This window comes from Bos javanicus, chromosome 7, assembly GCF_032452875.1.
Source record: "Bos javanicus breed banteng chromosome 7, ARS-OSU_banteng_1.0, whole genome shotgun sequence".
In the NCBI taxonomy this organism is placed as follows: Eukaryota; Metazoa; Chordata; class Mammalia; order Artiodactyla; family Bovidae; genus Bos; species Bos javanicus.
In genome coordinates, this window is record NC_083874.1 from 83,578,188 (window position 1) to 83,594,928 (window position 16,741).

Below are 16,741 nucleotides of genomic sequence, written 5' to 3' on the forward strand. Positions count from 1 at the left end.
TTCTTTGTACCTGTTATAATAGGTATCTCAAAAATATTTATTTGAATTAAAAAAAAAATTATGAAGCCATTTAGAATAACCTCTGAACCAAAGGTTCTGAACAAAGGCTCTGAACAAAGCCGACAAACAATTTTTAGGTACAATTAAGGCTTGCTTTCCAAAACTGCACCCTGCCCTCAATCTCGTCTACTCCTCCCATCACCCGAACTATTGCTTTGTGTATTTCTCATGATGTGCTATATGTAAATGCTAATACATTAGTACTTCATAATGTCTTAATATGCCTCATTGCCTTGTCTTAGGGAATTCTTTTCTTTCAAGCTGTTCAAAGAGAGATATAACACAAAGAAATTACTACAAATGAGGATGGATGGAAACGTAGGGGCAATATCTGGAGTACTGAGTAGATATAATATGCATAACAGGGCTTCCCAGGTGAGGCTAGTGGTAAAGAACCTGCCTGCCAATGCAGGAGACTGAAGAGATTCAGGTTCAATCCTTGGGTCAAAAAGATCCCCTGGAATCTTTTTGGAATCTTTTTGAAAAGATACCCTGGAATGGGTATGGCACCCCATTCCAGTATTCTTGCCTGAAGAACCCCACAGACAGAGGAGCCTGGCAGGCTATGGTCCATAGCATCACAGAGTCACACGACTGAAGCGACTTAGCATGCGTGCACACAATATGAATAATACAAAGTTAACTTTTAAAAAGATTAATTTATGGCTATACTATAATACTAATTATATGATGTCTCTTTATTAACTTCACCAGAAATTCTCTGGGAGGCTTGGTAATTTTCTGACTACTTTGGATTTGGCCAATCATCATTTAGATACCAGAATCTTAGTGATGTAAGAGTTTTTTTTTTTTTTTTAAAGGAAAGGCTGCCTGAGAGATTATCTTTTTTGTAATATCTACAGTTTAGGAAAAGAGCAAAAGCTGATCCCATAGTATTGATGTGATTTGTCAGCCTTCGAAATCAGATTTTTGGCATTCAAATTATGCACTCAGTATAAATACACTGATGTTGATAGCACTTTCTTTTGCCATAAAAGTATTTTCTGTATACATACCCTACTCAATTGTGCTTTCCTCATCAAAAGTGGTTCCCCCCCAACCTTGGACTTCCCTGGTGGTCCAGTGGTTAAGAATCTGCCTGCCAATGCAGGGGACATGGGTTTGATCCCTGGTCTGGGAAGATCCCACATCCTAACTAAGGGACAATTAAGCCCATGCACCACACCTACTGACCCTGTGCTCGAGAGCCCAGAGGCTACAACTACTGAGCCCTCGCATCACTGCTACTGAAGTCCATACACCCTAGAGCCTGTGCTCTGCAACAAGAGAAGCCACTACAATCAGAAGACCATGCACCACAAGTACAGAGCAGCCCCCACCCACCACAACTAGAGAAAGTCCACGTGCAGCAACAAGGACCTAGTGCAGCCAAAAATAAATGAATAAGTCTTTAAAAAAAAGAATTTCTTTCCTAATTGGATTGTGGAGATTTCCTTTGATATTATAAAATTATAAACACATTTAAAGGTGAATTTATAGTCCAAGCAAAGTATAGCCCTCCTTTGATTCATTTCATGCACTCCAAAATACATTACCATTTATGAAAAATAGAAGATGTTTTATAATCCTACATAAATTGTTTCATTATTCGATCTCTTTAGATCTGCTTTATAACTGAACACTTCATGCAGGCTTACTGTTTCTTATATATGAAATATTGAAAGAGTGAATCAGAAATCAGAATATTCCTTCTTCTTGCCAAATGTTTTCCAGTGGCTTAGAGGCCCCTTGATCTTCAAAAATCTTTCCTTTAGCTCTTTTCTACATGAATTGTCCAGAAGGCAAGGGAAGTTAATGGCTTGAAAAAAGTTAATAAATTTTATGGCTACAACACTCCCTTTTAAAAATATGAAATGGATTAAATTAAATAAGGCTTATTTAATTTGAAGACCAAAATTCAATTGCTTTCTTACACATTTCCCTGAAATTAGTATTGAAATGAAACTGTGTAGGGTTAGCTGCAATTCTGACAAAGGTCAGCATTAAAGTATGCAGTCTAACAACTCTATTAATTCTATAATTTGGTTGAAATAATATGCAAACTACCTTAAATTAGCAAATGTCTCACGAAACAGAACAAAAGGTCATTTCTTAAGTGACATTGTGACATTTTTCTTCCTATTAGTCATTTATATTATGCTACTCTTTATGAAATCTGAAAAATTTTTAATAGATTCAACTACAGATGGTGAGTTATCCATTTTCTTTAGTCACCACCAATAAATAGGGCAATGAGTACATACACAGAAAATTTATGAGGTCTTATTCAAAAGAAGTTTTTAATCAATGCAAGTTAGTTCATAGTGTTCTTTGTTTAGATGTATCTACTACAGCAAGATATTTCTTCACAATTTTGAAGATTATCAACAATAATACACCTACTCCTGATAGAATGTCACTAAACATCAACCTCATGCTGAATTTTAATCACTTTGTATAATCTGAGCATAAACAAAAGGGAATTTACTCAATCTTTTGAAAACATCCTGAAAATGAACTTTAAAAGCATGCAGCCATTCTAAAAAGGGCATGATTTCAGTATAGAACATTGCTAAATGACATAGTGTTCTTTTTAAGTTAGTAATAATATTATTACTGCTCTCAGGTAAAGAATCTGAAAAATAGCTGATGCTGCCTAGGTAAAAATATTTATAATTTTTTCTTGCCAATGCAAATGTATATAATTTATCAACATTGCTCAGTCTGTAACTGAAGTAATGATATTTCCATTTCATAGTTTTATTGGAAATTTCCTTTTGGAAGAAGCAAAAATACATATGCATATCTTTCTGCTTGGTTATAATTGGTGTCAGATGATGTTCTGTTTTATCAAAAGCCACCAGAAAGAGAAAGAAGGAACGGGTGGCTGAGTACTCACTACGTGCTTCCTCTTTTCTGTTATTTGTCTTATTTAATCCATGTTAAAACCCAACAAAACTTCTGGGGTTTTGCTTAGAAAATAACATAGGAAATAACAGCTTGATTCTAAAAGATGTCTGTAAATTCAATTTGCTTAAAATGCCACTTTATCTTATGGGCTTCCCTGGTGGCTCAGATGGTAAAGAATCTGCCTGAAATGCAGGAGACTTTGGATTGGGAAGATCCCCTGGAGAAGGGAATGGCTACCCACTCTAGTATTCTTGCCTGGAGAATTCCATGGACTGAGGGGCCTGGTTTGATTCTAAAAGATCTCTGTAAATTCAATTTGTTTAAAATGTCACTTTATCTGAAAACAGGGTTTAAAATCTAATGTAACCATGTGTTAAGAATGTTCAACTCCAAGTCAGGAATGATTGCATTATGACCTTTCAACTTAGGTATAGTAAGACTTTACAAGGAGGTCTTAGAATTTAACCTTTGTAGGATTCTGGAAAACACACTGATAGAATTTCCTACTTAAAGCTTAAGAGACCATCAAACATATCAAGAGATGGGATAATGGTTTTTCAGAGGTCTGAGAAATGCCTCTCACCTAGGGCTGCCTGTGGACTTAACATATTTTTACCGTGTTCATACAGAAATATTATGATGATTACAAGATTAACAGTAGTTCAAGGAAGCAAATCAATTAGGTAAGATCACTCCAAATAAATCCCACAAAAACATTTGGCTGAGGAATTGCTGAGATTCTGACTTTAGAGAAGAGACAAGAAGCAACATTAGAGTAATAATAAGAATAAATATTAAAGTGATATTTGAATACATAAGAATTTCTTAAAAGAATGCATAAGTATTCCTTAAAATATATCACAATTGGGCATAAAGGGTTTTTGAGGATTCATTTTCAATTGTATTTCCAGATAATATATGATTAAGTTTTGGAAAAAACTACAAAACTTAAATAAAACTCTCATTATTAGAGGGTTACATGTATAGTTGGCATATAAAATAATTTAAAAAATTAGCAGGAGATCAATAATGAAGGAAGAGAATTTAAATTACCATCATAGTTTATCTTCTGAAGAGCTGTTTCTCTAAAGCAATGCATCTTAGTTAAGATTACAGATAAAATTTATAAATTCAGAAGCCCTAAATAAGGATAAAAATTGACTGTACACCAAAGATTTAAAAAATATCACCCTATACATTATCTATGAAAATATTAATCCTATTTCCAACAAAGATACAAGTATAACAATGTACAGTTGAACAGATTCTACTCTCTTGAGGAGAAAGCACTAAAAATAGTTACAGTGCTGGAGCATTTTCTTGCATGATGTCAAAAAAGAAAAAAATAAGCAAAGATGTCAATTTCCCTTGCCTTGGAGATTCTGAATATGTTTTGCCACAACAAAAGAATAGACATACTGAAAGAATTGGTCCTTGAATTGACAGAAAATCTGTCACCAACAGAATGAATCAATTTCAGCATGCAAGTGACTTTAAGAAGACAGATGAAAAGTCATCTTAAAAAAGTGATGGATGAAGGTTTGCACTGAACATTACACCCTGATTCATGTACGTAAAAATACTTGTTTTATCTTTCTAAAGAAATTTTCCATTGGCAATACCCTTAAGTGGTTATTTCTAGAGTCTACCAGTCTTTTTGAATTACTTATGGGGTGTAAAATATTATATTTCACATGGCATTATGATTCACAAACATTAGCCATACCCAGTGAATCTGAGATATGACTGGTATGTTTTCAATTTTAAAAGTATTATATAGTGACAAAGAACAAGTTAAACTTCACCATTCAAGTCTAACAAATGGAAAGGAAATTCTCCATGGTCTCTTCTAATTAAGAACTTGAAAAGTTCACAAAAGCTATCCACTTCCTTTAGTAAAAAGGTTGGAATTTTAATATGATCTTTTAGATTTACTTTTCAAATATTACTCAAAATTTTGAGGATATTAGCAGTTGGTCTCAAACTGGGGATCAAATTATATGCGTTTTAAGTACAAATCAATAACTTAAATAATTCTTTGATGGATTAATTCATTCTTTCATTCAGCAGTACTTATCGTGAGAATGTAAAGTGATACAGCCACAGTGGAAAACAATACAGAGGTTCCTTAAGGAACTAAACACAGGGTTATAATATGATCCTGTGATCCTACTCCTGGGCATCAGCTGGGGAAAACTATACTTCAAAAAGACACCTGCACCCCAATGTTCACTGCAGCACTATTAACATTTACAACAGCCAAGACATTGAAACACCTAAATATCCAGCTACAGATGAATGGATAAAGAAGATGCTGCATACATATACAATGGAAAATATTCAGCCATGAACAATAATGAAGTGATGCCATTTGCAGCAACATGGATGGCCCTCAAGATTATCATACTAAGTGAAGTAAGCCAGGCAGAGAAGGACAAATATCATATGCTATCACTTACACAGACCCAGACATAGAAAACAAACCTATGGTTACCAAAAGGGAAAAGGGATGGGGAAAGGATAAATTAGGAGGTTGAAATTAATATATACACACTGTTATATATAAAAAGATGACCCACAAGGACCTACTGTATGGCACAGGGAACTATCCTCAATATTTTGTAATAACCTATAAGGGAAAAGAATCTAAAAATGTATATATATATATATATATATATATATCTTAAATATATATATGTAAGATTGAATCATTGTGCTGTACACATGAAACCATCACAATATTATAAATCAATTATACTTTAAGAAGACAAAAACAGTATTTACTGAGTGCCTACCACATGTCAGATGTTGTGACAGGTTATTTAGTTAGGTACTGGACAACAGGTTGAGAAAGTAGAAAAAAGACAAATGTGGTTCCATCTGCCCTGAGCAAGTAAAGCAGCACAAAAACACAATTTCCAGTGGATTGTGATAATGGACCGTGAAGAGAATTACAGGGGACACAGTATGTCCAGGAGACAATTTAAGCCAGATGTGGTATGGGATGGAGCTGGCAGCGAAGCCTGCCAGAGAAAAGCACATCTACAGAAAAGCGAAACTACAGTTGAAGTATTTAACAAACAGAGGGCTGAGATTTTGTGGGCAGAGGTGCTCTTTTCATTCTTTTTTCTCCAGGAAGACGATGTTTATAAAGGATGGGGAAGAGAGAGATAGTGTTGTTTAGTTTGAGAAACTGAAGCAAAATTAGAAGGGTGGTGAGAGATGAATTGAGGCCAAATCACAAACAGATTTTTAGGCTATCTTAAGGAAGCGTCCCTTTATTCTGTGGCTGATAGAGAACAACTGAAGGGTTTAAAAAAGGAGTAAAAGAATCACATTTACACTTCAGAAAAAATTCACACGGATGGCAATCTTGGAAACAGGTTTTTAGAGAGTAAGGCCAGAAGACAGAAGGCTGGTTAGGAGGCTTCTGCAAAAACCCAGGTGAAAGAGGGCAGTGGCCTAGATCTTGGAAGTAGCAGTGGGGATGATGAGAAGTAATAGAATGTTAAAGCAGTTGAATCCATTCCAGTAGTTGAAATAACCAGTTCTTGCTAAATTAGTTAAGGTGAGTGTATGGAGTTGGTGAGAGTGAGGTTGTTAGGAAGATACCAACCTGGAAGGGTGGCCTGGGGAAGGACAGTGGGAAGAACCAGCTAAAAGGATGAAGATAAACAAACTGTGGTGTCATCCAAACCAAATAAGAACAATGGCTGATGAAACAGGTGATGTCTTAGGAATGCAAACTGTGTTGCTCGCTTCTGTACCATCACTATTTATCACGCTCTGTGATGCTTCACAGGGGCATCACACACATTTATCAAGTGAATTATTTCATTTAGTAGTATTGCTACTTATACACAAGGACATAAGACTGGGTTGTGGGATGATAAATATTTAGTGTTTTATATAGGTATATAAAACCTACCTTCAAAAAGCTCAAAGAATAGGAAAAGGAGAAAGACATACATAATTATGTATAGTATATGGTAATGTGAGACCTTAATAAAGCTTCAGATCAATAAAGATCCAGACAGAATGTCACAGGACAGTAAAGAACAAAAATAAGAATAGGGAAAAAGTAAGAGTAGGGAAAAAGTAAGGTCAAGAAAGAAGAGATTGTGAGAAATTTCAGGTGATTTGGTAAGTATAATTTCATATGTGCAGATTTGGTTTGATGAGAGGTGAGATTTGCCATTGTAATTGTTTTCGCTATTTCCAGAAATACAATGAATTACAACTTTGAAACTCATAAATGCAGCATAAAAATCAGTAAGAGGAGAACTCATCTTTCTTAAATAAAATGAGCTCATGATGGAATTAAGCTGTCTTCTTTGCCACAGAAGACATTAACAAATTTGTGCCTACCTAAAAGTACTCCACAAATAAGTGCATTTCAAGAAGGTTGTTTTAAAAAGCACTGACTGTAACCTTGCCTCATTTGCAAATGATAAACACACTCTGCAATGTCTATGCTTTCCTTCTATAAGCAAGCACTCTTATGAGAATGTAATCAAATCACTCCACTGCTTAGCAACCACAGGTAAAGGGCTAATAAGCCATGAGTCATGATTCTATGGGAACAATCTGCAGGTCAGTGGCATGATTTCAAGGTGGTTTGGCTTTCTGCTGTGATGCTTTCAAACCAATATTGACACAGAGCATTAGAAGAGATGAGAGTTAAAATGCAAATGATCACATAATCAATTGAATTGACCTGTACATGGTGTGATTTGGTTCACTCTGCTGCCTCAATCTGACAGTAGCATCTGTACATCAACATCAGCGTAAAAACAATACATGAAAATGAATTCATAAGGAATTTTTGTTTTACCCATTTAGTTAAGCCAAACAGGAAGACACATTTAAATTAGCATGAAGGTAATGACTCCTACAGACACCTAACTAACAGGAAATCTTAGAAGGAAGAAAGACAGTGGGTTGTGAGATTTTTAGAAAATATTACCTGTAGCCACTGTGATTGGTCATTGTGGCCGGAGGTCCAGGCATTCACTTTGCCCTGCTTGTCCAGCCGGGCTTTCCTTGGTTCCCAAGTGAACATGTCCATATTGAGAGTTCTGAAGATGCTGGAGGCAGTGATCTGATAGTCTTGTATATGTCCTGATTTCATCCCCAGAGGCTCAGAACAGCCTGGAAGAAAATGAGAAGGGTGCCATGAGAAAAATAATTTATCACCCTGAAAGTCTGCAGCATTCATTTTAGATAGGCAAGAGAAGATTAAGCATAATGCTATTCATTCCCCCAAAGAGAGAGCATCTAAAGTAAAAAAAAAAAAAAAAAAGGCTATAATCTGAAACAAAATCGAAAAACAAGATAGCCAATTCAAACTATTCTGTCTGAATATATTTTGGAAAAATTGAAAACAAGACAGACAATTCAAACTACTTTTCTCTGATATATGATTTTGCAAAATGAAAACAATGTTGAAATGCTCTCTCCTATCTCATTACTGATAGTCTCATAACGGGTCCCTGGTTCTCAACAGCTTCATTTTGTCCTTAAAACTGGAACATTTTATCAGAAAATATATTTGGTTTTCTTTTATCTGTTTCTATAACACTGCAAATGAAAATTCTCCCAGGACAATGTCATTTTCACAAACTGCTCCGATGTTATATTCTAAACTGGACAGTATTTTATTTTCCAAGAAACCTGTTAATCATTATCAGTGACTCTTATAGTACCAATATGGCCTCTTCTGGAAGGTAAGAAGCTCTTATTTATTCAGTGTTTACCATGTGCCCTGCAGTGTGCTAGTATAAAATTTAATAGGTAACAGAAGAAATGAGCTAATTCTAGCAAAAACCATGACTGGACAGCCTTTTCATACATTTTTGTGTTTCAATCATACTCAATAACTTTTAGTAGTGGATATTTTTTGAAGATTCTCAAATCTGCCACATATATTTTCAAGTGTGACGTGGTGTGAAATTTGGGTTTGTCTGTTTTTGAAAAATCTAGTCTGTGTGTGTACATATACACAGAATTTAGTAATCTTGAATTACAACTCTGACAAAATTACATTCATGAACCTTGTAAAATGCAGTGTGATTATATGATTACATTAGACAGCAGTTGAGTCTTCATTTGTAAAATTTTACGTTTTGGCCAAAGAACACACAAGGTAGTGTGATCATCAAGAAAACCAAGATAAAATAGGAGACTGATCAATGCCATCTCTTCACACTCAACTGGTGCTTGACTTACTAGATGTGTTGCCTTGTACCTATTACTAAACCTGTTTGTGCCTCAGTCTTATCATCAGTAAAATGGTGATAATAATAAGTTCAGTTCAGTTGCTCACATATGTCCAATTCTTTGTGACCCCATAGACTGTAGGACACAAGGCCTCCCTGTCCATTACCAACTCCCAGAGCTTGCTCAAACTCACATACATTGAGTCGGTATTGCCATCCAACAATCTCATCCTCTGTCATCCCCTTTTCCTCCTGCCTTCAATCTTTCCCAGCATCAGGGTCTTTTCCAATGAGTCAGCCCTTTGCATCAGGTGGCCAAAGTATTAGAGCTTCAGCTTCAGTATCAGTCCTTCCATGAGTATTCAGGACTGATTTCCTTTAGGATTCACTGGTTGGATCTCCTTGCAGTCCAAGGAATCTCAAAAATCGTCTCCAACAACACAGGTCAAAAGCATCAATTCTTTGGTGCTCAGCTTTGTTTATGGTCAAACTCTCACATCCATTGATGACTACTGGAAAAATCATAGCTTTCACTAGACAGAACTTTGTCAGCAAAGTAATGTCTATGCTTTTTAATATGCTGTCTAGGTTGGTCATAGCTTTTCTTCCAAGGAGTAAGCGTCTTTTAATTTCATGGCTGCAGTCACCATCTGCAGTGATTTTGGAGCCCAGAAAAATAAAGTCAGCTACTGTTTCCACTGTTTCCCCATCTATTTGCCATAAAGTGATGGGACCAGATGGCATGATCTTGGTTTTCTGAATATTGAGTTTTTTTTTTTTGAATATTGAGTTTTAAGCCAACTTTTTCACTCTCCTCTTGCACTATCATCAAGAGGCTCTTTAGTTCCTCTTCACTTTCTTCCTTAAGGGTTGTATCATCTGCGTATCTGGGGTGATTGATATTTCTTCCAGCAATCTTGATTCCAGTTTGTGCTTCATCCAGCCGGGCATTTTGCATGATGTACTCTGCCTATAAGTTAAATAAGCAGGGTGACAATATACAGCCTTGATGTACTCCTTTCCCCATTTGGAACCAGTCTTTTGCTTCATGTCTGGTTCTAACTGTTGTTTCTTGACCTGCATACAGATTTCTCAGGAGGCAGGTAAGGTGATCTGGTATTCTTATCTCTTTAAGAATTTTCCACAGTTTTTGTGATCAACAGAGTCCAAGGATTAGCGTAGTCAATGAAGTAGAAGTAGATGTTTTTCTGGCATTCTCTTGCTTTTTCAATGATCCAATGGATATTGGTAATTTGATCTCTGGTTCCTCTGCCTTTTCTAAATCCAGTTTGAACATCTGGAAGTTCTCAGTTCACATACTATTGAAGACTAGCCTGGAAAATTTTGAGCATTATTTTGTTAGCGTGTGAGATGAGTGAAACTGTGTGGTAGTTTGAGCATTCTTTGGCCTTGCCTTTCTTTGGGATTGGAATGAAAGCAGATCTTTTCCAGTCCTCTGGCCACTGCTGAGTTTTCCATATTCGCTGGCATATTGAGTGCAGCATTTTCACAGCATTGTCTTTTAGGATTTGAAATAGCTCAGCTCGAATTTCATCACCTCCACTAGCTTTGTTTGTAGTGATGCTTTCTAAGGCTCACTTGACTTCGTACTCCAGGATGTCTGGTTCTAGGTGAGTAATCACACCAGTGTGATTATTTGGGTCATTAAGATATTTTTGTATAGTCTTCTGCGTATTCTTGTCACCTCTTCTTAATATCTTCTGCTTCATTTAGGTCCATACCATTTCTGTCCTTTTCTGTTCCCATTTTGCATGCAATGTTCCCTTTTGTATCTCTAATTTTCTTGAGGAGATCTTTAGTCTTTCCCGTTCTATTGCTTTCCTCTATTTCTTTGCTTTGATCACTTAAGAAGGCTTTCTTATCTCTCCTTGATATTCTTTGGAACTCTGCATTCAGATGGATATACTTTCCTTTTTTCTTTCACCTTCGGCTTCTCTACTTTTCTCATCAATTTATAAGGCCTCCTTAGACAGCCATTTTGCTTTTCTGCATTTCTTTTTTGGGGGGATGGTTTCAATCAATGCATCCTGTACAATCTTATGAACCTCCACCCATAGTTCTTCAGGCATTCTATCTATCACATCAAATTGCTTGAATCTATTTGTCACTTCAACTGTGTAATCATAAGGGATTTGATTTAGGTCATACCTGAATGGTCTAGTGGTTTTCCCTACTTTTTCAATTTAAATCTAAATTTTGCAATAAGAAGTTCATGATCTGAGCTACAGTCAGCTCACAGTCTAGTTTTTTCTGATACTATAGAGCTTCTCCATCTTCAGCTGCGAAGAATATTATCAATCTGATTTTGTTATTGACCATCTGGTGATGTCCAAGTGTAGTCATCTCTTTTGTTGTTGGAAGAAGGTTCTTGCTCTGACCAGTGTGTTCTCTTGGCAAAACTCTGTTACCTTTGTCTTGTTCATTTTGTACTCCAAGGCCAAACTTGCCTGTTACTCCAGGGATGTCTTGACTTCCTACTTTTACATTCCAGTCCCCTATGATGAAAAGGACACCTTTTTTTGTTCGAAGTTTAGAAGGTCTTTTAGGTTGCCACTGAACTGTTCAGCTTCTTTGGCATTAGTATTTGGGGCATGAAAAGTGAAAGCCACTCAGCTCAGTTCAGTTCAGTTCAGTTGCTCAGTGTGTCCGACTCTTTGTGACCTCATGAATGCGGCATGCCAGGCCTCCCTGTCCATCACCAACTTCCGGAGTTTATCCAAACTCATGTCCATTGAGTTGGTGATGCCATCCAACCATCTCATCCTCCCTCATCCCCTTTTCCTCCTGCCCTCAATCTTTCTCAGAAAGCTACTCAGTCGTTTCCAACTCTTTGCAACCCTATGGACTATACAGTCCAGGGAATTCTCAGGCCAGAATACTGGAGTTTGTAGCCTTTTCCTTCTCCAGGGGATCTTCCCAACCCAGGGATCGAACCTAGGTCTCCCGCATTGCAGGCAGATTCTTTACCACAAAGGAAGCCCAAGAATACTGGAGTGGGTAGCCTATACCTTCTCCAGGAATTGAACTTGGATCTCCTGCATTGCAGGTTGATTCTTTACCAACTGAGTTATCAGGGAAGATTTGGGGCATAGACTTGGATTACTGTGATATTGAATGGCTTGCCCTGTAAGAGAAGAGAAATCATTCTTTCATTTTTGAGATTGCACCCAAGTTCTGCATTTGGACTTTTTGTTGACTAAGAGGGCTACTCCATTTCTTCTAAGGGATTCTTGCCCACAGTTGTAGATGTAATGGTCATCTGAATTAAATTCGCCCATTTTGGTCCATTTTAGTTCACTGAATTCTAAAATGTTGATGTTCATTCTTGACATATCCTGTTTGACCACTTCCAATTTACCTTGATTCATCGATCTAACATTCCAGGTTCCTATGCAGTATTGTTCTTTACAGCACTGGACTTTACTTCCATCACCAGTTACATCTACAACTGGCTGTCATTTTTGCTTTGGCTCAGCCCCTTCATTCTTTCTGGAGTTATTTCTCTACTCTTCTCCAGTAGTATATTGGGCACATACCCATCTGGGGAGTTCATCTTTCAGTGTTATATCTTTTTGCCTTTTCATACTGTTCATGAAATTCTCAAGGCAAAAATAATGAAGCGGTTTGCCATTCCCTTCTCCAGTGGACCATGTTTTGTCAGAACTGCACAATGACCCATCTGTCTTGGGTAGCCCTACACAGCATGGCTCATAGTTTCATTGAGTTAGACAAGGCTGTGATCCATGTGATCAGTTTGGTTAGTTTTTTTTGATTGTGGTTTTCATTCTGTCTGTACTCTGATGGATAAGGATAATAGGCTTGTGGATGTTTCTTGATTGGAGGGGTAATATTAAAAATGACCTCAAAGAAGTATTTTTAAAAAGTAGTTAATCAACTATTTAGAAACAGTGCTGGCATGTAGCTAGCATTCAGCAAATGTTAGCTAATTTATTATTTCCATAAAATTCATCACAACAGGTGACAATGTTACATCCACAAGTCAGCATATCAGTGGGTATTAAAGAATATATTATGACTGACTGCAGTTTCTAATGGAGAAGGCAATGGCACCCCACTCCAGTACTCTTGCCTGGAAAATCCCATGGACGGAGGAGCCTGGTAGGCTGCAGTCCATGGGGTCGCTAAGAGTCGGACACGACTGAGTGACTTCCCTTTCACTTTTCACTTTCATGCATTGGAGAAGGAAATGGCAACCCACTCCAGTGTTCTTGCCTGGAGAATCCCAGGGACGGGGGAGCCTGGTGGGCTGCCATCTATGGGGTCACACAGAGTTGGACATGACTGATGCGACTTAGCAGCAGCAGCAGCAGCGGTTTCTAAAACTAAGTATTTTAAGTGAAATCTAAGAGTGGTGGCTTAACTCTTCTTTGATAAAACTAATTCTTAACTACAATTACTTGCTTTCTGTTCCATTCAATCTAAATCAGTTTTTCCTTCTTGAGGCTCTTCCATGTTTGTCTTCACCTGTACCTTCTAGGAAACTCCTATCTATGCAAAATGACAAAAACTGACACACAGGTTCAGCCAATTGGATGTCTAGCTCAGTTCTTGCTGCCATAGGAAACCTATACCCCAGGTCTCATAAATATTTCTAGATCCTAAATATAAATGCTAGAAAAGAAAAAAATTCATGACCAACTGCTAATATCCTCAAAAATTCATGACAGATCTCAAAGATTCCAGAAAGTTCTAAAGTCTTAGTAGCATGCTGCTTGTCTTCAAGCAGTTCTAAATTAACATGCGTTCTCTGTATTATGACTGATAATAATCAGTCAGTCTGATTTCTGACTCATTCATCTATCATCACCACCAACTCTCTGTCCTCCTCCTACCTTGCCACTGGAACTTTGTACAACTGCTTCCTTGGCTTTTGGAAGAGACACAAGTGAAAGGAAACATATTTGTTTTTCTCCTTTTGTGATATAACACAGTACTTGATGTGTTGGATAGAAAAGGAGCACCTTTACTTTGACCACTGCTGCTCAGCCACAGAATTCATTTCATTGCCCACTTTATTGTCCACCACTTAGCCCACAGGAGGTGCTGAATAATTTGCTCAAAGAATGAATGAATGATTATTCCTCTACTAATTATGATCATGATCCATTTCATTCTAAGCATCTGAAGTCACATCTCTTTCAGAGAATATTGGGGAATTCTCTTTTTTAAGTGTCTGGGAAATGATTAACTGCTATTTCCCACCCTGAGAGATCTTATAACAGTTTATTGACTCCTATAAGGCAGCCTAGGTTTTACACTGTTGCACGGAACTGTAGGAAACAGTTTGGTATATTATGCTACTGTTTATTGCCAAGTGTTATAGCTAGCCTCTCTTGCCAATTTACCTCATACCATGAATTTCCCTTCTCATCCATAATATTTTATACATATAAATTAACTTTTTCACCAGAATGGACAATGTGTATCCATGTTATGGATAATAGTTGAACAGAATAAAGTATTAACAACACAACTGATTATTTTTACAGTTAAGGTGCCCTAGCTTTTATAAACATTCCTCAAGAGATATTATTCCCTGCATACACTTTTAATATCAATTTGTGGGGTCAGGAGATGGGGTATGACTTCTTTCTGAAAATGTAAAAATGTAAAGGGTCAGGTATAATCTCTTGTCAAACTTGAAAGTAAAACATATTCATATCTTAAGGGTATAAACTGCGCCATGTGTGAGACTGGCCTTCATGAATCAAAAGACTGAAAAATTGGGGAAGGCGATGTTCACCAACTAAAAGCATAGAACTTGCAGCAGACTTCATTGCACGAGGGCTTCCTCCTGATTGCTTTATGATGAATGAGCTCAGGATGATGCTGGCCCGTGATGATGCAGTGACACGCAAAATAAACACTGTGCAGCAATAATTCCGCAGAGATTTACGGGTAGTCAGCAAGCTTGCTCGAATTACCAAAATGGGGAAAACATCCCTATCGTGATAATTAATGGTACTAAATCTGCACCACGGATTGCTTCATAAAGGAAACCCATATATAGCATGAAAGTGTGATTCTTAAAATAGATTCACTCATCTGCCCAAATGCCCCTAATTCCTTTGAATGTAAAGGGTTCATTTAAAGTTTGGTTGTTTTGAACAATCACTTGCATTTCCTTCTAAACCATTCCCTTTCTTAAAATCACATATAAACCCAAGAAGGTAAATAAAACATGCATTTTAACCATTATATGCAACCTTTTGAAATGAATAAAATGCTCTCAGTTGTCTCTTTGCAGGGATGTGTTCTAATTTTTAACTAAATGGTCTATAAATATGCAAGTCTCTCATACTTGGAGGTTGTACTAAAAAGTGGGACACAAAAGGATATTTAGTGTTCTCAAAAACACAGTAATTTCAACAAAATTTCAGGCCATAGTGACAAAAAGAGTTGTAAGTGTTGATGACAGAAATATAAGAACCATCACCAAAAATACAGCACAGTGAAATGCCTGGGCAAGATTTTCTGTTTAGTTCAGAATCTACCTAGATTGAAAGTGAACAACTAAGAGACCCAGTCATAAAGTCTTCATTTTTATATCCAGTCTTGAAGCTCCAGGAGGACTAGAATTATTTAAATTTGAGTCCTTCGGTAGTTATCTTTGTGCTTAAAAACCACTTTTTGAGTAATAGGTAAGTTGCTAGATAATAACGATCTAGGAATTCATAGTAGCAATCTTGGTTTTTAAAGTATTGTCTCCTAGGAAACAATGATAAATTTACATGTTTTGGAAAACCTAAAGAAAAAAAAAAGACGAAACTAAACGCTTATGGTAGATGTACAAACAAAAAGCTTACTTTTCTATGCTGTATAGTCTAAATGTAACTGCAATTTATGAGGTCAGGCAGATTCCAATTTTCACTGAAATTTTGTCATAAAACATAAATCATAGTTGCTATTAAAATTAAAAAGACACATTTAAACCTGACAAGAGTTTCCAGTAAAAATTTGTTGTATTTTCTTTGACCACTAAAAGAAACACATTGCCCCTTCTACATTAATCCCATTCTGTAGTGTGTTTTAGAACTTCTTTCTCTTTTACCCTCTCTCTCTTGCTCCTTCTCACTGAACTAAGCCCTAGACATTTTGTAGCAAAAATGAATATCTATGAATATTGAAAAACTGCAAGCTAGCAACACACTACATACAATTGTGCTTTGTTTTCCTTTAAAGAGAGTACAAAAATAGATAATACGAGACTCACCTGACAGTTCACATCCAAGAAGTTCCATTCTCAAAGTGCAATGCCTTCGACAAACTTGGGGGTAGAGTCTCACATACTGAGCTTTTATGGGGGGTGTGAAAGAGTTAGCATAGGGTGTGTTGTTATCAACGTTTCCATGGAATACCTATATAAAGAAATAACAGAATTTAAAATTATTCATTGCAGCTTTTTTTAAAAAAAAAAAAAACCCTATTTTCAAATATTGACTCTATATCCTACCCAACCAAGTCCCTCAAAGATTGGACTAAATAATTTAGAGGTCTGGAGCTTTTAGAGA

General features: G+C 36.7%; 1 protein-coding gene across 2 annotated transcripts in view; it reads right to left on the bottom strand.

Moving 5' to 3' along the window:
• Positions 1 to 16,741, bottom strand: part of EDIL3 (EGF like repeats and discoidin domains 3) — a 484,817-nt gene that overhangs the window by 131,680 nt on the left and 336,396 nt on the right. For both annotated transcript variants that reach the window (XM_061424341.1, XM_061424340.1), the window contains 2 exons: positions 16,444 to 16,588; positions 7,937 to 8,121 (listed from right to left, as the gene is read on the bottom strand). In XM_061424341.1, coding sequence (XP_061280325.1) covers positions 7,937 to 8,121; positions 16,444 to 16,588 — 330 coding nt within the window. The remainder of the gene's footprint in view (positions 1 to 7,936; positions 8,122 to 16,443; positions 16,589 to 16,741) is intronic.